At 52.9% G+C, this 27,539-nt stretch overlaps 1 protein-coding gene across 6 annotated transcripts in view; it reads left to right on the top strand.

Moving 5' to 3' along the window:
* The first annotated feature begins 6,135 nt into the window (after window positions 1–6,135).
* Sfxn1 (sideroflexin 1) overlaps window positions 6,136–27,539 on the top strand; it is a 37,357-nt gene continuing 15,953 nt past the window's right edge. The window contains exons 1-5 of one of the 6 annotated variants that reach the window (XM_047556279.1): window positions 6,256–6,381; window positions 13,636–13,761; window positions 17,261–17,336; window positions 18,476–18,648; window positions 27,158–27,328. In XM_047556279.1, coding sequence (XP_047412235.1) covers window positions 17,304–17,336; window positions 18,476–18,648; window positions 27,158–27,328 — 377 coding nt within the window. In that variant the 5' untranslated portion in view covers window positions 6,256–6,381; window positions 13,636–13,761; window positions 17,261–17,303. Of the gene's footprint in view, window positions 6,382–13,635; window positions 13,762–17,260; window positions 17,337–18,475; window positions 18,649–27,157; window positions 27,329–27,539 lie in introns of all 6 variants that reach the window. The other 5 variants (XM_047556280.1, XM_047556276.1, XM_047556274.1 and 2 more) reach the window with 5 other exon arrangements.

Consider the following 27,539-nt stretch of genomic DNA (forward strand, 5'->3'; position numbering starts at 1 on the left):
GGCTAGTTTTACAGGTTAGCTTACCTAGACTACTGAGCAAGTCATTTATCAAATGCTAAGTTACCTTGTCCTGGGAAGAAGTTTTATAGATATGGTTTACATCTACCATCAGTTGACTTTAAAGAGGTTACCCTGGATTAAAGTAGGTGAGCCTCACCTAACCAGTTGAAGGCCTTAAGAGTAAAACCCAACTTTTCAATGAAGTCAGGCTCAAGGCTGCAACAGCAACTCTTGTCTGAGTTTCCAGGCTGCCCTGCAGGTTTTAGACTTGTCAACCACAATCACATGAACCGATTCCTCAAAGTAAATCTCTTTCCAGATAGATAGGTATGTAGGTAGGTAGGCAGGTAGGTAGATAGGTAGGTAGGTAGATAGACAGACAGAGAGATGGAATGGACGGGTGGATGGAAGGATGGGTTGTGCATGGGAGGAACAGGACAGAATGGGGAGATGGAAATGGAGCATTCAGAGAAAGACAAATGCAGAGATACTGTTACTTCGGTTTCCCTGGAGAAGTCCGACCGACACAGAGGTCAGCCTCTCGGGGTTGCAGCGAGGACAGAGACAGCGGGTGTGCAAGTGACTGTGTGGGTGGTAGCACCAGCCGCAGTGGGCGCTCCATGACCGTCATCCCTCTGCCTCCTTTCTTCCACACAGCTCTGCAGAGTTGCCGAGCCCAGAATCTCCAGGCTCCCCATCACTTGAGGAGAGCGCTTGGTATCCCGTGTGTGGGGGGTGGTGGGAAAGGAGTCCTGGCAGGGCGGACGGTGGTGCCACTGCTCCAGCAGCCCATGTGAGGAAGGGCATCTTCCCCAGGGTCGTCCCCACCGAGGTCCCTGCATCCCTCCTTTCTTAATCCATTTACCTCACTTGCTAACACGCACACACCTCGCCTATTCTGTGTCCTTGTCCGTCTTCACCTCCTGGACCGGCCCCTGCGTGAGGTGGGGGGTAGACTGATTCCCTTCAGTGCAGATCCCCAGCACCTGCAAGAACCAGTGCAGAATCAGGGTTCAGGACCCCAGAACAGGGAATGGAACGCGGACTGAGGCAGTGCTGGTGAACTGCAGGAAAGCAGAGCGCAGCCCCGTGGACCCTGATTCTGACCACGTCTCCTGCAAACACGCAACGTCCACTAGGTGTACCACTCAACCCTGGTGACAGAGCCCAGTAGAGTGAGTTTCTTATTTCAAAGGGTTCATAGGCTCGAGAAAAGACAGGGATGTCAAGCTTGGTTTAAACGTAATGAGGCAAGTGTCCACAGAGGTTTCGGGAGGACTGGGATCAGAAGGCTGGAACCCCTGGTAAGTGACAGCTCTCGAGTTCACTTCTGTGAGTGTGATCTCAGGCGACCTTCACAATCCCTCCAGGGGCAATGCCAGCCTCCACCCACTTCAGAAGTGAAGAAGCCACGGCCCAGAGCTTAAGGGACCGGTTTGTCCAGGGGTCCCGTGGCCCAGCAGGTCAGAGAAGGAAGCAGAGCCAGGTTGGTCTGCCTATAGTGCCTAGGACCTAGGGCACTTGCCACGTGCATCCCAGCCACAACTACGGGACAGAAACTCAAACACAGGACCAGTGGAGGTTTGATGGACCAGAAAAGAGAAAAAAAGTATTGCAAGGAAATAGACCCAAAGCTTCCTTTCCGGGAGGCTTCTGGGGATGCCATGGAGGGTGCACAGTACTTTTCCATGCTTTCCAAGTTGCTGTGATTATGTATCTTTTATCATCAAATATGACTTGGGCAATAAATCTTAAGTGTTTATTGAAGTTAATTTAGAAGAAACAGATCGGCTCTCGCTGATCGGATCTCCACCAGGATGAAGCCTGGTCATGGCCCTCAGGGGGCCTTGGCTCAGCGGGCTGAACTCCCACTGTGCCCGGAGCCCTTCCTCTCTGCTGACCAGGCGTTGCTTCTGTGGAGCCCTGAGCAGCTCAAAGTCCACATGCAAGTGCAGAGGTTTTACAACCCCATCAACGCAAGGCTAGCAGCATCCCCAAACATTCAGCTTCAGTGTAAGCAAAAATAGCACCGTAGCTCCCCGGGGGCTGTCTCTGAACGACCTTCAGTGCTGGGAACACATGCAGCCACCTGTCTTCTGCTTTACAAACCTCATGTCATTTCTCCTTCCTCTGTTACCTCCTTTTCCTATTTTTGCAAATCCAGTTGCACTCCATGCACCACCTCTGTGAATCTCCACTCAGGGGAGTTCTTAACTCAAAAGAGTTAAAAGAAAGACAGAAAAGGAGGGCAGATTTCATGGCTTCCAGGTATGGGAGGTAGGTCCAGCTGAGACCAAGACATGAACGGATGTCATTTGAATTTTCACATCTTTCAGTCCCACTTCCCTTCTGCAGACTAGCAAAGGGGCAACGCTGCATCCCTGGTGACGTGCTCGGGGTGGCAGAGGGCCAGGGGAGGGATGACATCTTTGTCCCAGTTCGGAATTGTGTGATGCAGCTCAGGTCACGTACCCATGACTGGGGCAGACGTGAGAAGATAAAGTCCCAAGGCTGACCGTCTGAACAGATCAAACAAAGTGGGGAAGGAGGGTGGTCCCCCAAAGAAACTGGGATGCTGGAAATCTAAACACCAGGTTGACGACAGAAAGGGTGTGGTAGGTACAAATGCTCAGTTGTCAGGCCAGGCTATGGTCCGGCAGCCGGAGGAATGAGACTGGGGCAGAGCCAAGCTGGCCAAGCTGCTCCTGTGGAAGCCCCAAACATGTCAGAGCTCCGCCAAGATTGGCAAAGCCATCCACAGCCCTCAGCAAGCCATGGACACCTTACTAAGCTCTGAGAGTCCAGCTCAGGTCTGCAGAACTGCCCACCAACCCTCATATCAGGGACTCAGGAACAATATCTTTTGCTGCATATCATGAACTTTTGAGAGGTGGCACTCCTGCGGCGATAGATGACACACATTTGTATGGACCACACTCCAGGGCTGCCCGTTCTGCCCATTCCCGGCTGGCCTGCTCATTTCCATCCCTGTGCCTGTGTAGACCTGGCTGATACAACCCATGTTACGCTGGTGCAGGTTTGACATTGGATTCTTCTCACTTGTTTTCTTTCTTTTTGGTTTTTTTTTTTGTTTTATGCTGCAAACTCCATTTTAATTGTCCATAATAAGATCCTATATGTTAAGTTTTAACTCCATGTGCTAATTTACAATTCAAAACGGTTCTTTTTATTGCAGAAAATAACATTCAGGAAATAGAAAAACCACAGAGGAAACGATGACTCCCTGGGGATCCCAGGCATCTGCCCCTGCAGAGAAAAAGGACCAGGCTTCTCACACGTGACAGTGGAGCTGCTCAAGTCCAAAAAGTGAGGCATCTTTCTTTCCTTTTGCTTCTGGTCCAGGCAACAATTCAATAATATCTTTTTTTTTTTTTTAATTTTTAAAATGTTTTAGTTATACATGACAGTAGAATGCACTTTGACCTATCATATATAATGGTTATACAGGACATAGAATCCCACCGGTCCTATAGTTACATATGTACATAGGGTGATAATGTCTGATTCATTCTACTGTCCTTCCTATCCCCATGCCCCCTCCCCTCCCTTCAATCCCCTCTACCTAATCTAAAGTAACCCCCACCCAATTGTGAATTAGCATCTGAATTAGCATATCAGAGAAAACATTCCACTTTTGGTTTTTTGAATTGACTTATTTCTTTTAGCATGATATTCTCCAGCTCCATCCATTTACCAACAAATGCCATAATTTTGTTCTTTAAGGTTGACTAATATTTCATTGTGTGTGTGTGTGTGTGTGTGTGTGTGTGTGTGTCTGCATATCACATTTTTTTATCCATTCATCTGCTGAAGGGCACCTAGGTTGGTTCCATAATTTAGATATAGTGAACTGAGCAGCTATGAACATTGGTGTGGCTGTATCACTGTAATATGCTGATTTTAAGTCCTTTGGGTATAAACCAAGGAGTGGGATAGCTGGGTCAAATGGTGGTTCCACTCCAAGTTTTCTGAGGAATTTCCACACTGCTTTCCACAATGGTTGCACCCTTTTGCATTCCCACCAGCATGTATGAGAGTACCTTTTCTCCCACATCCTTCCCAACATTTATTGTTGTTTGTATTCTTGATAATTGCTATTCTGACTGGGGTGAAATGAAATCTTAGGGTAGTTTTGATTTGCATTTCTCTAATTGCTAGAGATGTTGAACGTTTTTTTACACATTTGTTGATCAATTGTATTTCTTCTTCTGTGAAGTGTCTGTTCTGTTACTTGGCCCATTTTTTGATTGGGTTATTTGTTTTATTGGTGTTAAGTTTTTTGAGTTCTCTATATATCCTGGAGATTAATGCTCTACCTGAGTTGCATATAGTAAAGATCTCTCCCAATCTATAGGCTCTATCTTCATGTTATTGATTCCTTTGCTGAGAACCTTTTTAGCTTGAATCCATCACACTTATTGATTCTTGATTTTACTTCTTGCACTTTGGGAGTCTCATACTGGACAAAGGCAGCAAAAACATTTAGTAGAGAAAAGATAGCCTATTCCATAAGTGGTGCTTAGAAAACTGGAAATTCACATGTAACAAAAATGAAATTAAACCCCTATCTGTCACCCTGCAGGAAACTCAACTCAAAGTGAATCAAAGGCTTAGGCACTAGCCCAGAGGCTCTGCACCTAATAGAAGAAAAAGTAGGCCCAAATCTTCACCAAGTCGTGTAGGATCTGACTCCCTTAACAAGACTCACTTATTTTCTATATGTTTCCATGGCCTCTTGAAGGAAGGAATCCTTTTTGTTCTTTTGGCAGGGGGTTAGTGGTAACAGGAGATTGAAATCAGGGGCACTTGACCACTGAGCCACACCTCCAGCCCTTTCTTTTCTCTTTTCTATTCTATTCTTTTCTCTCTCTCTTTTTTTTTTCTTTCTTTCTTTTTTTTTTTTTTTAGAGACAGGACCTGGCTGAGTTGCTTAGCAGCTCACTTTTGCTGAGGCTGACTTTGAACTCGCCATCCTCCTGCCTCAGCCTCTGGATTACAGGCATGTGCCACCGCACCCTTGGCGCCCAGTGTCAATCCTAGCACAGAAGTTGATTAGATGTTCATAGGAATTCTGAGGGCAAGGAATACCACCCGGAAGATCTGAAATATTGCTTCAATTTTGGAAGTTCGCTTTTTCATACGGGGATCCATCTGCAGTTGAGTTTTCAATGTGGTCTAAGGTCGGGATTCAACTGTGCCAGCATTGTCTAGCAAATACCTAACCTTCTCCCCAGATCTGTGATGCCAGCCATAGCAGGTTCCTACATATGCAGGGGTGAGGGTAGCCGCACCTCCATTTGACCGTGCCCAGGATTGTTGACCCTGCTACATAGGCACTACCTGTCGTAATTATCTTTAATATCCCCAGGTCGTCACCCTGCCTTGCTCTTTCCTTCAGAATTGTTTAGCTCCTTTCAGGCTCTTTATTTTCCCCATATACATTTTACAGTCAACTTGTTAAGTTACACACACACACACACACACACACACACACACAGTCACACACACTAGTGCAGCCGGAATTTTGCTGCAAATGCACTACATTCACCGGTCCTTGGGCGAAGGGAGCGTGTGCATTATATGTGTACACATGTACCTAATTTGTTTGTTGGCGGCACTGGGGTTGAACCCAGGGTGTCCTCCACTGAGCGACATCCCCAGCCCTTTCCACACTCATTTTGAAACAGGGACTTGCTAAGTTGCTCAAGCTTGAGCTCCTCCCGCATCATCCTCCTGAGTAGCTGGGAAAGTTATCACCGTGTCCAGCTGAATTCCTGTCTTTAGAAATGGAATCTTTCTACCCAAGAACACGATGCAATGTGCCATTGACGATATGCCAGGATCCAACTGTTCTCTCTCCTACGCTGGCGCCAACCTGGTTGGAGAAGCCAACCACCTCTCCGCTGGCTGGCCACGGTGGTCTCCACAATCGCCGGCCTTCTGTCTGGGCCTCCCTGGCAGCCTGCCCTTCACCCTCCAAGACCATGCGCTCCCGCCCGGCACCACCTAGAACCACCCCGCGGCGGCGGTGCCGCGCCGCACTTTGGGAAGCGCGGGCTGGAGTGAGCGCGTGCACGATGGCCCCGGGGTGGCGGGGAGGACGGAGGAGGCGTCCGGGCGGGAACCCGAATGAGGAGGCCGGCTTGGCCGAGGCGCGGCGCCAGGAAGGGCGCGGGAGCCGCGGGCCGAGTTCGCGCGCAGCCTCCGCGCGGGGCCCCGCCGGGCCTCGCGGCTCCCGGGCCGGCCGCGCGCCGGGAACGCGCGCCGAGGACGCGCTGCGAGGCGCGGCTCGTGGCGCTTCCGGTGGCGGCGGCGGCGCAGAGCGGCGAGGGCGGCGGCGGTGGCGGCGGCGAGTCGCAGGTGCGGCCGGGCGGGCGGGGGGCGCGCGGGGGGCGGGGCGGGGGCCCGGCGCGCTCGGGGTCGGAGGCGCCTCCTGGGCCTGGGGACGCTCGGCCCGGGGTCCCCGCGCTCTGGGGACCCTGCCGTCGGCTGCCTGGCCGCCCCCTGTCGCCAGCATCCCGGACCCCCGGGCCGGCGGGGGCGGCTCTGGCCCCCAATGGGAGGGGGCTCCTCTGTCCACGCCCCGCGCGCCCTGCACTGCTGTCCCCCGCGACGGCTTGACGAAACTCGCCGCGGGAGGCGCCCAAGATGGCTGCCACGAGGACTGGCCACCACGGGGTGGGCGCGAGCCATCGCTAGGTGGCCAGGAGACCCGACCCCCGTGCCCTTTGGCTCCTGGCGCCCGGCGGGCTCGGAGGTCTGCGAGGAGACCACCGGCCTCCGCCCTGGAGCTCAGTTCGGTGGGGAGACACGTGCTGGGAAGCGGACTCCTGGAGTTGTAGGATCCCCTGGGCACCGTGCCCTTCTCTCTTGATCTTTGCCACGTGTCACAGGGCGCTAACCTCCCCAGAATGTCAGTTACCCAGGTACCAGGAAGCGTGCGCCAGGGCATTTAGAGCCCTTGACTTTGAAATTCTTCCAGCCCTGCAAGGTGCTTGCTGTTGTCATAATCCAAGTGAGGATCCGGGCCCAGAGAGATTGAGTATCCTGCCCTAGGTCGCACAGCTGGCCTTTGGTAGAGCAAGGCCATCTGAGTTCTAACTTGGGTATTCAAAGCATAACTCAAAGGTATGCTCCCTGGAATGCTGCCTAAAACTGCCCCTTCCCACACCCTCATTACGCCAACAGCACCTGTCACTAGTTGAAGTAAACTGAATACCTGTGGCTGCTCTCCTTGCCCACAGGGCCTGTGCTGGTCTTGCTTAGCCTGTCTCCCCCACTACCCCCCACCAGGCAATTGTTTCTGCCAAGTAGGCCGCAGTGAGCCCTTGCCCAGTGCTGGTATGCAGAAGCCTGGCTCTGCCGGACTTGGCTGCCTCTCGACCATTTCTTCTCTGTCCATCCCCATTCGGTCAAGCTTCTTCCCTGGTCCAGGTGTTGTCATAGGAGCCAGGGCTGGGGGCATGGACAGCTCTTAGGATGCAGGTACAGAGGGGCTTTGCAGCTCTCCAACTCTGCACTCAGGGAGAAAGGAGAGAGGACTGTTGAGGAGGATGAGGGAAGCCCTTCGGAGAAGTTCTCAGACCTCCAGCAGGTCCTTTCTTCTCCCGGGACTGCAGGTGCCTCATTTGCAAAACAGATCCTGTTTGGAAAGAAGACTCTGTTAGTTGCCCCCTGTAAAATCACTGGGTGTGTATTCTGGGTCAGATGGAGGGAACAGGCACTTAGCCCGTGGGGATGGGGGAAGGGACAGCAGTGGTTCCAGGTGTCAGAGAGGAACCTGACAACGAGGTGGTCCTCCTGCAGAATCTGAGAGTCATGTTACGGGAACCCTTCTTGGGATGCCTGGGGGAAGGTACAGAAAGTGCCAGCTTGGAGGGAGCAGCTCTTTCCCCTCGTGGACTTTGGCATGTCTAGTCTTTGAGTTGATTCTTTGGTGTTCTGTGGTTCAGCTGAAACATCCAAAGTGGTTTGGTAGCCTTTGTCATTTTTAGACTGGTGCCAGTCTCAAGTGAAGGGTAGTACATTTAGTTTTCTAAATGAGCAAGAACTTTACCTGTCCTTAGAGCTTCAGCGACTGAAAGTTGGTCTTGAAGACTAGAATATGAACCTTAAGCATATTGTCCTGTGGGTGTTTCAAAGGCAGTGAAAGGTGAGAGCCACACTGAGGGAGGGGGATTAGTCGGACAGGCGGTACTTCTCCTTGCCTCCCTGACTCCAGACAGCCCTGTGTCTCCGTGCAGCGCCATCCCAGGAGCAGGGAAGAGCACACAGCACAGATCCCTTGCTAAGTGGAAATGCTCTTTGGCCAAATGCAATTCCTGGCTTTCGATTCACTTTCTATCATTTAATCTTCTGTGTGGCCACACCCAAGAGAAAGGAATACCCATACAGATGGCCTACAAAGCCAATTAGAAATTAGTAGACTGCTTCTTAGGTTCCTTGAGTTATTGTCATGGTCCTCTGCAGATACATCACCTCTGGCCTCCAAAGGGTCGAGAATGTGATACAAAGTCAGAACTGCCATTTCTGGACTGCGTTGTTTTGAGCAAGGAGCTTGATTTCTCCAGGCAACTCTGTAAAATAGGGGAAATATCCTGGAAGGTGCCAATGAGAACTTGGCAGTCTGATAATGCGTAGAAAGCCCCAGTCTTGTCCCCCACACAGTGGACAGCAGTGATCTTGGTAGGTGGTTTTATACCTGCCTGCCCCCAGCTGATCAGATAGCAACAGGATGATTTCTTAAATGCTTCAGAGTGCAGTCGTTTTGCCAGATGCAGCGGTGTATGCCTGTAACCCCAGCAGCTGGTGGGGGTGGTCACTGAGGCAGGGGGATTGCAAGTTCAAGACCAGCCTTAGCAATTTAGCAAGGTCCTTAGCAACTTAGTGAGACCCTGTCTCAAAATAAAAAAGTACTAGGGATATAGTTCAGTGGTAAAGTGCCACTGGGTTCAATCCCCAGTACCATACACACACACACACACACACACAAATTAAAAATTAAAAAACCCAGTAGTTTTAACCAACAAGAAGTTTCCAGTTTACTTGGTTGTCATTGTTAATCTTTAGCCAAAGTTAAAGGTCTTTGTTACTAATTCCCTGAGAAAGCACATTCCCTGCTAACCTGTTTTGTGATTTTGGAAAGTTAGTTTTATCCCAGTTAAGTGTTTCCTTGGCAGGTAGCTAAAGCTTGCAGTGCAGTTAATCTAGGAGAGTGTTTTTTCCTCGCCCTTTCTGTCATGTCTGGGAAGCTGGGGCAGCAAGCTGCACTTTTCGCAGCCATGGTGTCCTGGGGCAAGGCCGCTGCCAGGGTGGACCAGAGCTGCTCCAGGAGGCTCCTTGCTGGTAGCTGACTGTCCTGGAGCCTGCCCTCCGCTAGGGAAAGCCCTCTTGCACACCCCAGCTTCTTAGTCCGCCGCTGTGAGCCCACTCCCACCTTTATTCTGTCGATGAGAAACCTGAAGCCCAGGGGTGTAAAGCAGCTCACCCAGAGAAAGCGGGAGACATCAGAACGCAAGTCTGGACTGTTCCAGTTCCCAGTCCGTAGGTTATCAGGGTAGATTCTCAGGAGGGGTCCCCTGGCAGGGAGCTCCCTGGGACAGGAACCAGCCAGAGGAATGGGCTCAGCGTGCAGCACGAGCAGTCTTGGGTCATGGAGTCAGAAGTGCCAGGGACCCAGTGGGACCACAGCCTCCAGTGGGGGCGCCCCTGTGTCTTCTGCTAAGCCTGTGTGACTTGGTGGGGCAGGCTGGCTTCCTCAAGTCCCATGGTTTTCACGTTTATGTTCTTTCCACGTCATGGCGCCCGGACTTACCTGGTCTTGGGCTGTTTGTGGCACGCTGCTTAAGGATTGGGTTCACCTTCACTCTGCTGACTCAGATCCCCTAAGAGGGTGCTCTCCCAGGTCACCGGGGCTTCCCCAGGCAGCAGGGTTCCCCAGCCAGCTGCCCTCCTGTCGGGTCGATGGTGAGGCTTGGGTGCGAGAGTCCAGGGACGCTCTGGAGTGGGTGGCTGGTAATGGTGAAGGTCACTAGCAGGCCATGTCCTCAGCTGGGGATGAAGAGCAGATCCCTGAGCCATTGGTTAAAGTAGGTGGGGCTCCGAGTAGTTGGGAGCTGATGTGAACTTGGGTTGTCGTCTCTACAAGCACAGGCTCATGACCCCCACCCAGGTCGCCCTCCAGCACCCTCCCGCCCCTCCACAGGGCGTCCAGGTGACATGACTGGAGGCCAGCTTTGGGGCAGTGTGGCTTGGCATTCAAGCCAAGCTAGCCCCCGGGTGGCTCTGTGGCACGTCTGGGTGATCCTAACTGGGGCAGTGTTCTCCTGCGGGGAGCGTTCTCATGGCGGAAGGCGCCCTGCACGGGACCCAGGCTGGTCCTCCGCCTGCACCCTGTGTGATCCGACAGTGCGCAGCCAGGAACGGCCAGTGCCCCCCAGGACGGATGCAGCTGCACCAGTGACTTCAGGAAGATGGACCTAGCCAGCCTCTCTGGTGGCCCCTGGCATGGACACAGCGTGACCGCGGAATCTTCCTCCTGCTGCGCCTTTGGACTTTCCTGTGACTGAAGCTAGTGCAGATTTCAAAGCAGGTTCAGCCTGTTGATCTCATGGGTGTTTCTGAAATCTCTTTAGTCCAGTTTGCCTAGGTTAGCAGCCGAGGCACTCCGCGAAGGGCTTCCTCGCGGGTGGGAGGGCGTCTGCCGTGTGCTGGGGCATGGAAGAGGCTCTGCTTCACAGGCTGCTCGCTCTCTTGACTCATGCCCTCTGCGTCTCCAGGTCTTTCCAAGTGCAGGACCAGACCAGCGATGTCACTCCCCCGTGAAGAGTTGACTCTTTCGACAAATGTAGCACACAGAGTCATCTTTTGGCTTATCTTAATACACATAATGCTGCAGTTATTCATGGTCCCAAATAGCCAACATCCTTGGCTCATTGCGCGAGTGTCAGAGTGAGCCGTCAGGAGCTGCTGATGGTGATTAGTAGGCAAGTCACTTAAATCTCTTCGCTTCAAGTGGCATCAGCCAACCACAGAAATTTTCTAATCCCATTTTTTTCTCACACAAATATTTTAATACCTTTAAAATCCCAATTTTTCTTTAAAATCATTCATGAAGGAGACTCTGAAGTCAGATTTCACGCCTGGCTTGGCCGCACGTCTGGAAGAGATGCGCCCTGTTGTCTCCTGACGCCATTCCCCTCCTCATCTGCCTCCAGCTGGGCCTGGACGGCTTCCACGGCTTCTCCACACTCTGCAGCCGCTGCCCTTTCCGACCATGGAAAATGGACGTGTGGAGCAGCAGCATTCTGCCAGCTTGAGGTTCTGTGGCCGGGGTCTGCCGTTCTTTCATCAGCTGGCCTCTGGCGGGCAGCCGCGTCCCGCGGGCCTCCTCACTTGGCTCTTCTGAGCGGGACCCTGGAGGTGGCGCTGCATGCCTTTGGTGGCCTCCTTCGCGGGCTCTCCGAGTGTCTGGAGGCTGAAACGGTCACAGCCTCAGGTAGTCGTGACAGAGCGAACACCCTGTCCGCCGTGGCACCTGGTACAGAGCTGCTGGGCTCACGTGCACTGTGTTCTTGAACATTCTTTGGCATCGTGTGCAACCCACCCTTTGAGACATGGTATTTTTCTCTTTTATTTAATATATTTTTTTTGTTATAGAGGGACACAAATACCTTTATTTTGTTTTTTTATTCATACGCGGTGCTGAGGCTCAGACCCCGGGCCTCCCACATGCTAGGCGAGTGCTCTACCTCTGGGCCCCGCCCAGCCCCGAGGTATGGTGGTTTCCATCATCCTGGCCACATCTGCAGGTGGCAGAGATGTACCCTGTTCTCTGAGACCTTCTCTGACCCTCAGTGGCTTGGTAACAGGGCCACTCCTTTGCCGTTGTCTTAGGCAGAGGGATCACCTTTGCCCCTCTGCCAGGGTGTTGCCTCTCCCTGACCCTCAAGTCCCCTGCCGTTGGCCCAGCGTACTAATCCTAGGGAGAAGCCCACCTGCTCTGATGGTTAGTTAGGGTGCTAACTCTCTAGATCTTAGAACCCAGAGCCCCGGGTGGCCTGTGGACTCCCTTCCGCGGTAGGTAGGTAGTTCCGTGTGTCAGCTAACAGGCAGCACGTGAACTGGCCTGTAGTTCAACTTGTAAAAGCTCCATCTGCCTAAGAAGAGCCACAGGAACTAGCTGGGAGGCGTGGTCCCTTGCCGTGTTCCCAGAAGAGAGGAGAGCACATGTCCTGGATGACAGAGGCCCGGCTCAGCCTGCAGCCTGCCCGCCTGCTCCTCCGTTCCTTCCTATGAGAGCCCTGCACCCCCAGCCTCCCAACGGGCCTTTGCGGAGACCCCTCCATCTCATTTAGAGCCTCCTCTGCCAGACCTGGTTCCTTCCTACCAGCTTTCTGCTCCCACACGCTGGCAGTCCAGCGGCAGAGGGCAGCCTGGTGGTTCCCGCCGTCCACTGTGCCCCGTGAGGGTGTGCCACCTGAAGGCTCGCTCTGTTCCTAGTCAAGATGCAGCTGCTGTGGACCCTCAGCTTGTGTTGCCATGAATATGTCAGAACCGCGAGCCAGCACTTAATGCACTTCTCTACGAAGGCATTTGGTGTCCCAGGTCAGCCTCTGTGCCGAGACCACCAGCAGCCGGGGCCTAGGACGCTGCCTCCTGACCAGATGGGCAGGAGGAGGGGGGTATGCTCCACCACCTCGGGGCAGCCAGTACTGCTCCCTGTCCCCATCAGCATCTGATGCAAAGTAGAGCTGCCGGGGCCCTGCCAAGGGAGACCCCAGACTCACTTTGGGGCCCTCTCCTCCGCTCTGCTTTGTGCCTGGTCCTAAGCCTGACAGCCCTCCCTGCCCTGCTGTGCCCGCTGACTCACGTGAAATAGGGCAAGTTAAAAAGGCAGGCGTACTAGTGATGAAGACGATTCATTTGGCAAGGAGAAAGGGAAAGCTGTTCATGTGCTCGTGGGCGTAGCTGTGAGTGGAAAAGGCCTGTGTAATTGGAGCGAGAGGTCGTAGTCAATTAAGACTTTATCTGGTTTGAGAGCAGCTGTTTCTGTAGGAACAGTAGCCTGGCGTTTCTGATTGTTCTGCAGGTTTTAAGTTCCAAGGCTGGGAATGCAGCAGTCGAGTCTAGTCGGTATGTCTCGTGCCAGTGTGGTGCCACTGGAATCCCTTTGTGTTTGTTTGCGTTGCTGGGATTGAACCCAGGTGCTGTGCCTCTGAGCTGTGTTCCCAGACAGGGTCTGGCCGAGTTGCCAGGCTGGCCTTGAACTTGGGATCTCCTGCTTCAGACCCCAGGGATTGTACCACCCCTGGCTTGGAATCCTTTCAAGTCGGCGAAAGGGTGCTGTATTTGTCTCCTAGTGCTGTTTTTACAAATGACCACAAATTCATGACAAAATTTCCTCTTACTGCCCTGGGGCCAGCTGTCCAGACTGGACAGGCCTGCTTACGCCCTCAGGAGAGTCCCTGTCTGCCTTCTCTGGCTCCAGGGGCCACCTGCACTGTTTGGCCCGTGACCTGGTGGGGCGTCAGCCCTCTTGCCCACCCTCTGCCTATGTGGCTCTGTGATGGCACTGGTCCCGCCCGAGCACTCAGGATAATCTCTCCACCTCAGGGTCCTCGCCTGACCACAACCGGAAGTCCCTCGAGGTGTGCGGTGGCATTTTCTCAGTTTCCAGGCATTATTCTGCCCATCACAAGTGCGAGGTCATCGACAGGACTTTCCAGCGTCTGAGCTAAGGTGGGTTAACCAGGAGTCGGAAGGCAGGGATCGCGCAAGCCCCTCTGCTCCTCCCTTGCTGGGCATTTCAGACTCCTGCTTTCCTCTTCTGTAAAGTGTGCGTCCTGAGACTTTCACTTGGAAAGAAGATCACGTGCTTGATTTTCTGGGAAACTAGGGACCAGCTGCCCCTGGTGGGCGTCACAGCTGGGTCCAGGCTGAGTGAGGGCACAGGTGGGGCACCAGCACGTGGGGAGGGAATGCTCAGCTTCACGGACTGCCCGTTAGCCGGAGGTCCTCGCTCAGCCTGTGCCAGGGCTCCGGGGTCAGAATCGCTACCAGGAGGGGTACGGCTTGTCTTCGGGAAGCTGTCCAGGTGATTTCTGGTGTGTCCAGAACCGCTGGTCTGTGCCAGAGGCTTTGCAGGAAAGCCCAGTTCCTGTCGGGCCCGGGCAGGGACACGGATGGCACCAGGGTCTCTCCACACTTGCTGCCCCCACTGCTTAGAGTTCTTAGAATTTGCACGGGCAGCTGTCTTCAGAGTGTCCTGTCTGCCAGACTGACCCCGGGAGGTGTGGCCCTCCTCACTACCCAAAACCAAGGTGACAGTTGCCAGGAGTTCCTTGGACACCAGGCTACGAGTGCTCGCCTCTCCTGCCTTGCAGAACGCACCCTCCTGACCTCCCACACGCCCGCCCCAGCCTCCTTTGCTCAGACTGCCTTTCCTGACCTTCCCGTCCAGCCCTTGGGTCCCTTGGCTCTCTGCCTCTGCTGCCCACTCCCGCTGACCACCTCCACATCTCCGCTCGGCATTCCCCTGCCTTGGGTGCCCTTCGGCATCTCACCTTTGACACGTCTGTGTGGGAGCTTCCCATTTTCCCTCTAAGGCTCACTGTCCTCCAGTCGTTCCACCGGAATCCTTGGAAGCCCTGCTGCCACAGCCCACCCTGGAGCTGTCGGGAAGGCCTGTTGGCTCCGTGGACAGAGCGCCCAGCAGCCAGCACTTCCCGGGACTTCCCTGCTGCACTCCAGCCTGCGCTGCCTGCCTTGGCTCTCCTGGTGGCTGTCCCCTCCCCCTTCCCTTTCTGACTTCCCCACCGTCTCCACGGGGCACCAGAGATGCCCTAAATTCTAAGTCAGATGACCTCATTCCTCTGATCGAAGGCGGTCAGCAGCTACAGGACCCCGCAGTCTGACCCAGCCCAGATCCCTCCTGTGGAGCCTCTCCCCCTCCCCCTCCCTCTCTCCTCCTCTCCCCTTCTCTCCCTCTCTCCCTCCCTCCCTTCCTCTCCCTCTCTCCCTTCCTCTCCCTCTCTCCCTTTCTCTCCCTCTCCTCACTTTCCTCTTCTTCACCTCCCCCAGGGTAAGCCTTCTTGCTGTTCTTTGAAGACACGGAACATGAGCCTGCCTCAGGCCTTTGCAAGGTCCCTTCCCCCTTCCTGGAAGGCTCTTCCCCCAGATTCCCACAGGATCTAACTCCTCATGGCTCTCTGGTCTTGCTCCAGCGTTGGCTTCCCACCGAGGCCTGCTCAGGCCGCCTGTTGGACATGCCATCTGCTGTACTCATGGTCCTTCATGTCCTCTCTGGTTCTGCTCAAACCATGTCACCTTCCAGTGTGACGAGCGGTCTGCTTCTGTCTGTGCCTCTCGTTACCTTTCCCCAGTGGCAGCTCCGGGGCAGGAAGTGTCTTCCTCGTTTACTGACGTAGCTGAAGAATCCCTCACAGAGTCCTTGTGCCGTCAGTGATCACAGAGATGACAGGACTCGGTAGACCTTTTAGAAAAACCAAGGCACAAGACTTCCTGCAAAGAATTTCTTCTGTTCTTTATTTAAACTACGGTCTACGGAGGGGAGGGACTCATGCCTCCTCGGCCATTAGAAAATGGGAGGGAGCCGTCCTGGTTTCTGGTTCACTTCAGTCATGTGATTGGCCTCTATTCAGTGATCCTTCAGGATGAACAACTTTCGCAGTCTACACAACAGTAAGTTCAAAGTGTGGCCCAAAGGGCGAGAGTCTGAGTAGCCACAGGTCCATCGTGACGTCCAGCGGCTGAAAATTAGCTTTGAGAACGTTAGACAAGAGTTTGACCGAGTCGTTGGATATCTGCCGACTCTAATCATAAAAATCGGGGCTCTGATGGGGTTGGGGATTAGAAAAGGCAAGCGGTCCTCCCCACACTAATGAGGTCCTCATCGGGTGGACGCCAGGGCTAACTTAGGAAGCCGAGAGGAGAAGCCGAGAGGAGGACCCGAGGGTCAGCTGAAGCCCTCATCAGGTGGACGCCAGGGCTAACTTAGGAAGCCAAGAGGAGGACACCGGGGTCACACTGAGCCCTCGTCAGGTGGACACCAGGGCTAACTTAGGAAGCCGAGACAAGGACCTGAGGGTCAGCTGAAGCCCTTGTCAGGTGGACGTCAGGGCTAACTTAGGAAGCCCAGAGGAGGACACCGGGGTCACACTGAGCCCTCGTCAGGTGGACACCAGGGCTAACTTAGGAAGCCGAGACAAGGACCCGAGGGTCACAAGGCCCTCCAGACGTTCCTGGGAGGCCCCGGCCTGGGGTCGTCTTCTGCTCAGGAGCGTGTTCTCGATTTCCCCAGCAGTAGAGACCTCTTTGCAGAGAGCCCTGTGAGAAGACACGCGTGTGGAAGGCAGCGACCTGCTCCCCTGAGTCCGTGTCTCCCTGGGTTTCTGCTCCTGCCCACACCAGCAGGAGAAAGCCATGGGCACAGACCCTCCTCACTGGCTGGCCGCAGCGGAGAGCCGCGTGCTGCCCCTGGAGGGAAAGACGGGCCTGCTGGAGCCTGTGCCCTTGCCGGGTTTGTGTGGAGTTGAGGGGGGCAGTATCTTGAGGGGCTCAGAGAAGGATCACAGCGTGGACCCACTTCCCTGTGTCCTTGGAAACTGTCAAGTGAAGGTGGACTTGGAATGCTGGGGCCACCAGCCCGGGTCCGGAGCTGCTCCTGGGCTGCAGAGCCTACCCCCTCCGTGCCACAGCGGAGACTCCACCTTCTCATTGAGATTCCAGGCAGCCAAGTGTGTGATCCCAGGGTCACAGAACGAGGTTTCTCCACCAGAGGACGAACAGTGGTCACTCGGCAGAGGGAGCCGTGTGGCACTGCTTAGGTACCTCATGACCTTGGAGGAAGGTGTTCCCAGCAGCATTTAGTGGCTTTGTCTCGTCTGTCACCCAACCGCCTGGAGAGTGGCAGGCCCGACTTCTGCTCCGTCACCGTCTGCTTCTGCTGTAAGGCCCGCGCTGCTTCACGTACTCTAGACCCCTCCAGCCGTGGCCCTAACGGGCTCAGTTCTGCAGCGTTTCATTGGAGATTTTGACCAAGTGCAGATCACACAGTGGCTGGTGTTTACATCTGACCTTTTTTCTTCTTCCTGAGATAATGGGGATTGAACCCAGGGGTGCGCTCCCGCTCAGCCACATCCCCGGCCTTTTTGTTTTCAAGACAGTGTTTCCCTCAATCGCCCAGGCTGACTTCAAACTTGTGCTCCTCCTGCCTCAGCCTCCTGGGTCACTGGGCCCGCTGACACGTCCCCGTGCCTGGCATGCACCTGACGAGCTTAGGAGGCACTGAAGAAGTAAGTCACGGCGACCTGGAGAGAGCTCCACCAGAACAGGTGTTAGACACGGAAGAGAGATGGGTACAGGAAAGCCGTGGTTCGGAGCCCTCGTAGAGGTTAGGTCCTTTGACCTGTTGACGTCAGGCAGCAAGGTCAAGTTCAAGAAAATTGTCAGTTGGGTGAAGAAATTCTCAGACAAGGATGCAGTGTTCTATATGATGGTGGAATACAGACAACGTGAACATTATTTTATACCTCAGATGATGATTTAGTGGCATAGATGTCATGACATAAATGATATTAAAGTAGGGTAGTACATTTAATTTTTTTTTTCAAACCACATGACTATGTGTCTAGAAGACGTCTGCAGGGAAACAAATGGGAACATCTGTGGTGCTTACTTCCCAGGGGCTCAGTCGTGGGAGATTGTGTTTATTTTCTAAAACAAGCTTGTATTTCTGAGAACAATAAGCATGTACTACAGCACCACAGTGCAGTTCTAAAGTAAGCATATGTTACCCGGAGAAAGGGTTAATGACCGTGGGGGGAATGTAAAGCTCACGAGGCTCTGTGTATAGACACTGTTTTGCTATAAAAGGAGAGATGTTCGAGGGCATCTTGGGCTGAGGCGGGTGCTCTCCTCACCGTGCCCAGGTGCGTGGGGCTCCTGTTAGCGGCTGGTGTGCTGATCGGGCGAGAACCTGCCTCCTGGCTGGACCCCCTGAGGTCCGGCGCCTGCGCCCTCTGCATCCAGAGTCACTCGTGGGGGAATAGCACCCGTTGGGGCAGAAGGAAGGTGGAGCTGGGCGCGGGGCGTTCCCCTCAGGAGAAGGGCTTCCCACTCGGACCTTGTTGCTGTGCTTGTCATGTGAGACCCTTTTGTATTTCTGTTTTCCCTGAAGTAGTTCAGGTTTCCCATCAAGTTAGGAATAGGTAGTGCCGTGTACCTGTAGAGGGAAGTGTGTGGAGAATGGTTAGCGTTTGCTTAAGATGCCTTGGGACCATGGGCAGTGACGGCTCTGGTTGAGGTGGCCCGTCTGCCGCTTGTGCCAGAATGATGTTCGTGAGCAGAAAGAGCCAGGACACCGTGAAGAGCGAGTTGCTGGTCTGGAGTCTGCAGCGGCGGTGGGCCTTACTCGTCTGTCTTCTGCCTCTAGCTCGGGACGATGTCTGGGGAATTGCCACTGAACATCAACATCCAGGAGCCTCGATGGGATCAGAGCACTTTTATCGGGCGAGCCAATCACTTCTTCACTGTGACGGATCCCAGGAACATTCTGTTAACAAACGAACAACTGGAGAACGCAAAGAAAATAGTACATGACTACAGGTAACGTCACTGACTATGTTTTATTGGCCTAATGTATAAACTGATGGTCATATTGGTGGCTTTTAAACCTTCACTTAGTGATCTTGCAACATTGTTTTTTTTTGCAATGAAATCTCTACCAAAAAAAAGTAGGAGGTCTGTTGCTCAGCCTTAGCTCATTGGCCCCCCGAGCTCTTCGCCAGGACTCAGCAGCTACAATGAGACCCTATGCCCTGGTATCAGTGTGTGAGCCCCCACCCACCCAGCCTCTGTCACCATCACCCCTGGGACCATAACCACCCCATGCTTTCTTCCATTTCTGGACAGAAACAGCATCATGCAAAAAACATGTTACCAAGAATTAGGGTCAGGGTGGTTGCTTCTGAAATACAGCCCAGCAAATAGGAGTTTGTAGGGAGGTGTCAGGGAGCGCAGAGCAGGGCTCAGGGCCGTACACTTGGGATGTGCTCCAGGTGTGAGGTGAGTGTAGCACCTGGGTGGACACAGTCCATCCTCAGGACACCCATTCTGAGCCACCGATCCAGCCAGCCACAGGCCGAAGGTATTAAAAACAACAGGCAGAATCCTGTGTCCGTACGAGCACATGCAGACCTGCGCTCTGTCCCTGTTCCCTGCACACTGCAGCGTAACAGCTGCTCATGAGGCATGTGTATCACATTAGGATTGCGGGTGTTAGGGAACCTGAAGCACCTGGGGGGGTGTGGCTGCAAGTGAACACAGTCCCCTTACATCAGGGGCTCAAGATCACAGAGCCGACGTCAGCAGGGAGTCTTGGAACCAGTCCCTGTGGGCTCCCAGGGATGATCTGCTCTCAGGCAGCAGTTGGCAGTTTTTCCCAGAAGACTAGATGAGGAAGAGTTCAGGCTTTGTGAACCTAGTGGGTCTCTGCTCTGCTCTGACTCTGGAGTGTCCCCACAAGCTCATGTGTTCCAGGCTTGGTCCCCAGCTGGCGCCTCTGCTCAAGAGGTGCTAGGATAGGAAGCTGGGTGCCCCTGAAGAGGGCTTTGGGACCCCACCCACTTCCTCTCTGTTTCCCAGCTGCCATGAGGTAAGCAGCCTCCTACCATGATGGCCTCTGTCACCACAGGCCCAAAGCAAGGGGACCAAGTGACCATGATCTGAAACCTTGAGCCAAAATATGTCTTTCCTCAATTAAGTTGCTGCTTTCAGGTATTTTGTCACAGTGACAGAAAGTTAACACATTGTTGCATATTATTCTTAAGTTTTTTTTATTACTTACTCTTTTCTTTCTTTCTTTCTTTTTTGGAACTGGGGATGGAACCCAGGGCTTTGCAAATGTGAGGTGAACACATTGCCCCTGAGCTAATCTTAGCACCCCCTCCTTTTTTTTTTAAACAATTCTTTTAAAAAATATGAAAGTCTCCTGGTCCAGCAGGGCATACTGGCCAGGGGGAGTAGTGCCGCCCCTGCTCTAGGAAAAGGCACCAGAAGCTGGGGACTGGGCTTGGGAAGCCCTGCACCCACGTGTCCTAAGTCACAGCCGAGGCGGGTGGTCGGCCTCAGGCTGGGGGTCAGACGTGGCCAACAGGGCAGCAGAACAGCTGGCCCTGTGAACAAGGAGGTAAGGATGACCTCGCAGAGGCACGTTTCAGAATTGGGGAACAGTCTCTGTTCTCAGAGAACCCGGAACAGGAAAGATGGAGATGCCAAGACCCGTGTGGGCGGAAGAGAAGGCGTCCGGAGGAGGATTGCCAGGCCCCGAGGGTGTGAGAGACCGTGTAACAGCAGGAGCGGCTCTGTGGACGGTGGACCGCAGGCCTGGAGAGTGACCAGGCCCTCCCCAGCATGTGGGGACATCGGCCCATCCTCTCTGCGGCCCGGAGGAGAGGGTCTCAGGCAGCAGCCCGGGCTCAGTCTGCCTGGCTTTCTCCCACCTCTGAAATGTAAGCCCACCCCTCACTCGCAGGCCAGGCTGGGCCGTGGCTGCTGTGCCGGGTGAGGTGAGAGAGGAGTGGGGAGGAGATCGTAGAAGGAAGTAAGGACAGGAGTGGACCGCGGCCACGTGACGCTCTGCAGAAGGAAGCCCGGGTCCTCAAAAGGAAAGGTCTAGGATCCTGGAGACCTGCTCCCTCTCGGGCAGGACCCTGCGTGGCAGTGCTTTATGTCATCCGTAACAAACCTAAAAATGCTACGAGTGTCCGTGAAGCGAGTGAAGACAGTCCTTGAAATAGCAGGCATGGCAGTGCTTTATGTCATCCGTAACAAACCTAAAAATGCTACGAGTGTCCGTGAAGAGAGTGAAGACAGTCCTTGAAATAGCAGGCGTGGCAGCGGCTGTCTGTCAGCGCTCCTCTGCAGGGCGCCAGCAGGCAGTGGCGGCAGGAGATCCACAGCAGGCTTTATCCCAGAGGAGACCGAAGTGTATGCGCACCAGAGACAGAAGGCAGGGCGAGTAAAAGGAGGAGAGAAATTCTGCAGGAAGTCAGATGCCGTGTGATCCAGGAGGTCAGAAAAAGATGGTATTGACGAGTATGTAGGTAGAACTCGATTAAAACACGGCAGTGGTCGGCCGTCCTCACGCAGCCCTCCTGGTCCTCCACAGACCACCTGAGGACCCAGGGATGTTCGGAGCACTTTCCTTACAAGGGTAGAATAACCAGGTAAGAACAGTGAGAAAGTTCCCGGGAAACCTGGAGGAACCGCCTCAGAGTGCGCTGCTGGGAGGCTTCCGTCTCCGCGTCCGAAAAGTCAAGCTGACAGCAAAGGGCTGAGCCTTCAGCCTGAGAAACCCAACTTCAGCAGAGCGGTGCCTGCGGCCCGTGGGCGCCCAGCGCCAGGTTCCGCACCACCCTTCCCGCTGCCCACCACAGCTCAGCAGTGGGAAAGGCAGACGCGGCGTTCTCCTGCGCCTCAGGTGGAGGAGCAAAGGCACAAACTGCAGCTCCTCCAGAGCCAGGCCAGGAACCTCAGGGGCGCGCCACAGCATCCCTGCTGCGCATGGCCATGCACACAGGCTTGCAGAGACGATGGAGGGGACTTAATTGTCACAGTCAGAAATCAACTGATAGGGTCCAAAAAGTAAGTGGGAGAATCAATTCTTCGAGGAGTAAGAGAAGGCTGAGCCTCTGGCAAGTCTAATCAACATAAAGCAGCTAAAGAGAACTCCCAGTATATAAGAGGAAAAAGAAAGTTACCCAAGGAAGAAATAGAGATATTAAAATATAGCCTACTGCAGGGTGCAGAGGCGCATGCCTGTAACTCGCAACTGGGGAGGCAGAGACAGGAGGATCACAAGTTCAAAGCCAGCCTCCGCAACTTAGCAAGGCCCTAAGCAACCTAGCAAGACTTTGTTTCAAAATAAAACATCAGAGGGGCTGAGGATGGCTCAGTGGTTAAGCACCCTGAGTTCAATCTCTGGCACCAAAATAAATAAAACCTATTATGGAGCTTTTTTTGCTAAAAAGTTTGAAAATCATAGTGCAGTATCTAACTTTCAAAGAGTGTATAAACAACCAGAATTCTTTCAATCCAGAAGAAGGCAGGGAAAGAGGGGGAAAGGATAAGCAGGAGATGAGATAAAACAAATAGAAAAATAAAAAGCACAACCATCAAAAGTCTTTCTCAGAAATCTCCAAGGCTACTGGACTTTGCAGGCGAAAACTTTTTAACAGGAAGAATAGCAGTTGGCCCTCAAATTACGTCAGGAAATTTCGTCAGGCGAGCTCTTCCTCTGCCATGGGATGAGGCCGCGGGTCCCTGACACACGGGGGTCACAGCCGCAGTTCTGGATGGCGTCCCTCAGCCCAGGTGACGGCTGGCCACAGCTCCCGGACCAGTGCCCACGCTGCCCATGAGCAATGCTGGCCCCACGTCCGCGGTCCCCGTCAGTGACCACAGAGCAGAAAGCCAGGTGCAGCAGGGCCCGTGACACTGACAGAGCCCGCCGACAGGCCTCTGTGGTAAGACTCAAGCCAGGGACAGGGGAGGCGAGCGCCGTCCCCGGTGGTGAATGAGAGCAGCTCCCCAGGCTGGGAGCAGGCAGGTGTCCACCCCCAGGGCTCAGCACTATGCCACCAGCCAGGGCCACAGAGAGGACTAGAAGAGCAGCAGCAGAATCAGACAGCAGAGAGCGTGGTCATCCATGTGGAGAGAATCCACAGGAAACACAAGCACATGAACACTAGAAGTGAGTTTGTCAAGGTCACACAACAAGATGGGTGTTCAGAATCAATTTCATTCCGTCCAGCGGCGGTTAACAGTTGTGAACTGTAAATAATCAAAATGATGTCACTTTCAAAAACAATAAGAATATTAAATGCTCAAGATTGCTTTAACAACACATGTAAAATATAAAATACATTCCAAAACATACCACACCAAAATTACAGAGAGGGATCTGTTGGTTGGTTGGTTGTTTACTTGGAAAGGGAATACTGTGTCATGGTTCAGAAGACCCCAAAAATGTCATTTCTTCCCAAACTGGTGTTGATTCAATGTAGGGTTTTTATAGAAATTGACAAGCTAATTTTAAATTTTTACATGGAAATACAGGGGACCTAGATTATTAAATGCACTTTTGAGAAAGAGCAAAGTTGAAGGACTTGCACTACCTGATCTCAAGACCCGATGCACCAGTAGTAAAGACAAGCTAGCCCTGGAAAAAGGCAGACGTGTAGACTGTCATGCAGCTTTCTGTTACTATAACAAAATACCTGACATAATCAACTTAGAAGGAGAAAGGGTTTATTTTGGCCCATGGTTCTGGAGGTTCCAGTGGACAATGACCTAAACGTCCAAGCTGACATTGTAAAATGTCTAGAAAGAAACAGGAGAAATTCTTTGTGACTTTGCCAAGATTTTTTTGGGGGGGGCGGGTCATGATCCTGGAAAACAGTAAAAGGAACATAACCATTGATAAATTGAACTTCCTCATACGTCAAAGACTTTCCACCGCAGATGTCTCTGTTTAGAAAGCAAAAATGCACTCCGCAGACCAGAAGAAAGTATTTGCAAAACTTATCTCACAAAGGGTTTGTATCCAGAAAATAAAATTAAAAAAAAAAAAAAACCCTCTTTGAACATAATACTAAGACAACACAATTTTTGAGGATGGGCGACAGATTTGAGCAGACTAGCAACACTTCACCAAAGAAACGCCAGGAGTAGCAAGCGGTCCTGGGGAAGACCTTCAGGGCTGGGAGTGGCATGAGTCACAGGCCAGCCCCCCTGTGGGACTCCTCATCAGTGTCTCAAAACAGAAAGCCCCATCCCCACGGCACCCAAAGAAGGTACGGCTGCACGACCATTAGCTAGGGATGCTGTAGAGCGCCTCTCTAAAGTGGGCTGTGGGTGTAGCCCCAGGGTGGGGCGCTCGCCCAGCATGCAGAGAGCAGAGAGCACCACCCAAGAGGGGGCGGAAAAGGGCACGCAGCCCACGCCCCCCCGCTGCACCACCGCAGGGAGCGCAGGGAGCGAGCCGCCAGAGAACTTCCCACAGTGGCTTTGCAGAAACGTGGCCCAGGAGGAGGAGAGGGGAAGGAAGGTGGCTTCTGTAGTTGGATTTGGAGAAGTTCACATTCCGTCCCCGAGGGTGTCACATCCCATAACTTAAAGTTTCCAGGAAGTCGAGGAGTAAAGAAGCTGTTTGATTTCTTTTCCCAAACTCGAGCACAGGCCCTTCCTGCCTTCCCCATAAACCCACTCACGACCCAGAGCGCGTCCCTGGGTGGGCGCCCAGAGGTGCCCTCCCTGGAGCTGGGGAGCGGGCCCTGCGCCCGCATCCTCCTTAGTCTAGAAGCAGTGCTGGGCGTGGGGCTCTCCAGCTGACGGGGACTGTCGGAGTAGGCCATGCTGTGATCACCTATAAAACGTACAAGGTATTCGTAAGGTTTTTCTGGAAGAATAAATAAGGAGTGTAACTAAGGCATTTAAAAAAAAAAAAAAAAAAAAGAACAACGGAGTGAGTTACAGAGCTGGGCCTTCTGGGAAACAGGCGCACGAAGACCCCCCTCAACCCTGACTCTTGTGATCCAGTCAGGAAGATTTCAGATGTGTTGCTCAGAATGACAGGCAGTGAGCTTACTGAAAGGATGGAAAAGGGGACAGTCTCAGGGAGAGAGGGGTTGTCTCAGAGAGGAGAGGGACAGTGTGTTTCTCCTGCACTCCAGTTTTATTGGGGCTCCCAGAGAACTTTCCAGAGTCCTGCTCAGGTCTACTGCTTGACTTTTGACAGCAGGATGACATCAGACTTTCAAGTCCCCACTGCCATGACAACTCCAGGTCACTTTGGCCCACGCTGACCAGTTCTAATGGGATTCTTAACTGTAAGTTCGTACAGATCGTATGGTTGTGGGGAATCAGCCTCATCTCCCTGAGTTCTGGGATTCGATCAATGAAAGGAATCACCAAGGTCTCCCCTCAGGGTGACTCGGGTTCCTCTTGCCAGTGTTGTTTTGGGCCTGCACGTCTCCTGCAGCCAACAGGTGGTTTGTTGAGATGTTAACGCATCCTGTCCAACTTAGGCCAGGCAGGGCTGCGAGTAAATTGCTTCTTGGAAGAGAAAGCACGTGGGGTCAGCACAGTGGGCCCACTTTATAGAATTATTCCCTTAACCTCGTGTTCCCACCACTGACATCTTTTTGTCCCCCGTCAGAGTGACAATTGCTTTAGTAAGAATGAAGGTGGACTGTTAAGTTAAAGTTGTGGGTGTTGATGTCAGGGTGTGCAGATAAAGGGGAACACAGTGGAAGGACTGGGAGGCAAGGTGGTCTTCACAAAATCTCAAGCCAGAGCAAGCAGCCACCTGGGAGGTGAGGGTTCGCAAGGTTCAGATTGTCACATCTGCAGACACATTCCAAACGAATGAAAACACAAACCACAGAAAGGAAACCAGTGTTCTGAACATGCCGGAAGCACCGGTGAATGTCAGCAGGGCTTTAAGGCAAGAGCCTCACCTGCCCGGCAGCCACATAGGAAAGAGAATCATCCAGGATGGCAGAAAACACCCGAGCAAGTAGAATTCAGGTTCGTGATCCCCAGTGTATACAGCGCACTCACAAGTGACTCAAACAGCAGAGCTGATGGCCAAGACAGAGCTGTCTGAGGCTTGACATTTTGCATAGCCTCTGAGCACGAAAATTTGCACAGCCCTTGCTAGGCAGTCTTGCATGTGGGGAGACTTCCTTGCCAGGGAGCTATCTGTACTCCCTCATCCTTCACAGAGGGGAACGTTCATCCATTCAGACGCCCACGCCAGGCTGGAGTCGTACGTTGTCTTAAAATCAGGCAGGAGATGCCAAGCGCATTTAAAAGGTGGTTGTCTCTGGTCCTGAGACTGCCACAACTTAACCACCAGCTAAGTGGCTTCAGATACAGAAACTCAGCCTCTGGTTTCTGGAGGCTGGAAGTCTGAAGTCCAGGTGCCAGCAGGCCCCACGCCCTCAAGACTAGAGGGGAGACAGGACCTGGCATCCCCTCCGGCCCGCTGGCTGCAGCGTGCCTTGGGGGCCCAGGGCATGTGCTCGGAGCTCCAGGCCCCGCCCCCTCCAGCCTTCCAGTGCGTTGGCAAGGCGGTCCTATGAGGAGCTCCTCACTGGACCCATCAAGCGCTCTAATCCAGTAGGATTCGTCTTAACCAGTCGCATCCACAGAGACCTCATTTCCAAATAAGGTCACATTCTGTTGTTCCAGGTGGGGAAAATACTGTCCCACCCAGTGGAAGTGACTTAGAAGAATATCTGTAGGCACAGAAACATTCACAAAATATTGTTGGATTTCAAAGGTGGTTTTGAAGCAGCAGGTCTGGTGTACTTTTTTAAATGAATATTTTCTATATGGACCCTAGATGTGAGACTGAAGCTGTTCCCCAGCTTTGCCAGGGGCGACGGCTGCATTAAGGCTGGGGTGATTTTAATCACTCTAATGAATTTGTACATTTTCCGAATTTCTGGCAATGAACAGGCATTTCTTTGACAGAGAGAAGAAATAATAAATGATGTACCTGACATTTCTTTTTCACTCAAAGAGTCTTCCTATTCTAGGTTGCAAATTATAGGTTTAAAATCAATTACTATTCTTGATTGCCATAGCTTTTGTCTAATTGGTTAAAATATTTTAGAGTTTGCAAAGTTCAAACTACAGTTTTTAATGTCATTTAAAACAAAGAATATTTCCAAGTTGAATACTTCTTTGGTGTACAATTTTTTTTTTTTAATTTTCAAATTACAGATAATTTGAGATGAATAGGTTTGAAGTGTTCGTTTTAAGCACTTATTATCCTTTGTGCCTTTTACGTTTTTACTGACAGGGGCTGGGGTGTGGCTCGGTGGTGGAGTGTGTTCACACACCCAAGGCCCTGGGTTCAATCCCCAGCATTAACAATGCATAAATATGTAAATAAGCGCACAAGTACGTAAGTGCCCACTGAGAAGCAAAGCTGGCCGCTGACACCCGCACGGCGTGCCAGGCAGGCATGCGTGCAGGGCGCCCGTGCACGGCACCCATGGGGACCTGAAGTGAGCCACCGTGTTGTTTGTGGTCCTGTCCCTAGACAAGGAGTTGTCCCTCCGGGTCTTACAGAGAACGAGCTGTGGAGAGCCAAGTACGTGTACGACTCTGCCTTCCACCCGGACACTGGCGAGAAGATGGTCCTGATCGGGCGGATGTCGGCCCAGGTGCCCATGAACATGACCATCACCGGCTGCATGATGACCTTCTACAGGTGAGCCGGGCCCCTGCCCACCGGCGCGTTTCAGTTACATGCAGCAGTGGCTTCGCAGTGGCACGGCCATGCACCCCTCCTGTCTTCTTTTTTTTTTTTTTTCAAAGTATATTTTTATGTGTAAGTTTTTAAAACAATGCTGTTTCGCAAGTACACTAGATGATGGGTACGTCAGTGAGTTTGATTTAATTATTCAAAAGGATATCGAACA

This window comes from Sciurus carolinensis, chromosome 6 (assembly GCF_902686445.1).
Source record: "Sciurus carolinensis chromosome 6, mSciCar1.2, whole genome shotgun sequence".
In the NCBI taxonomy this organism is placed as follows: domain Eukaryota; kingdom Metazoa; phylum Chordata; class Mammalia; order Rodentia; family Sciuridae; genus Sciurus; species Sciurus carolinensis.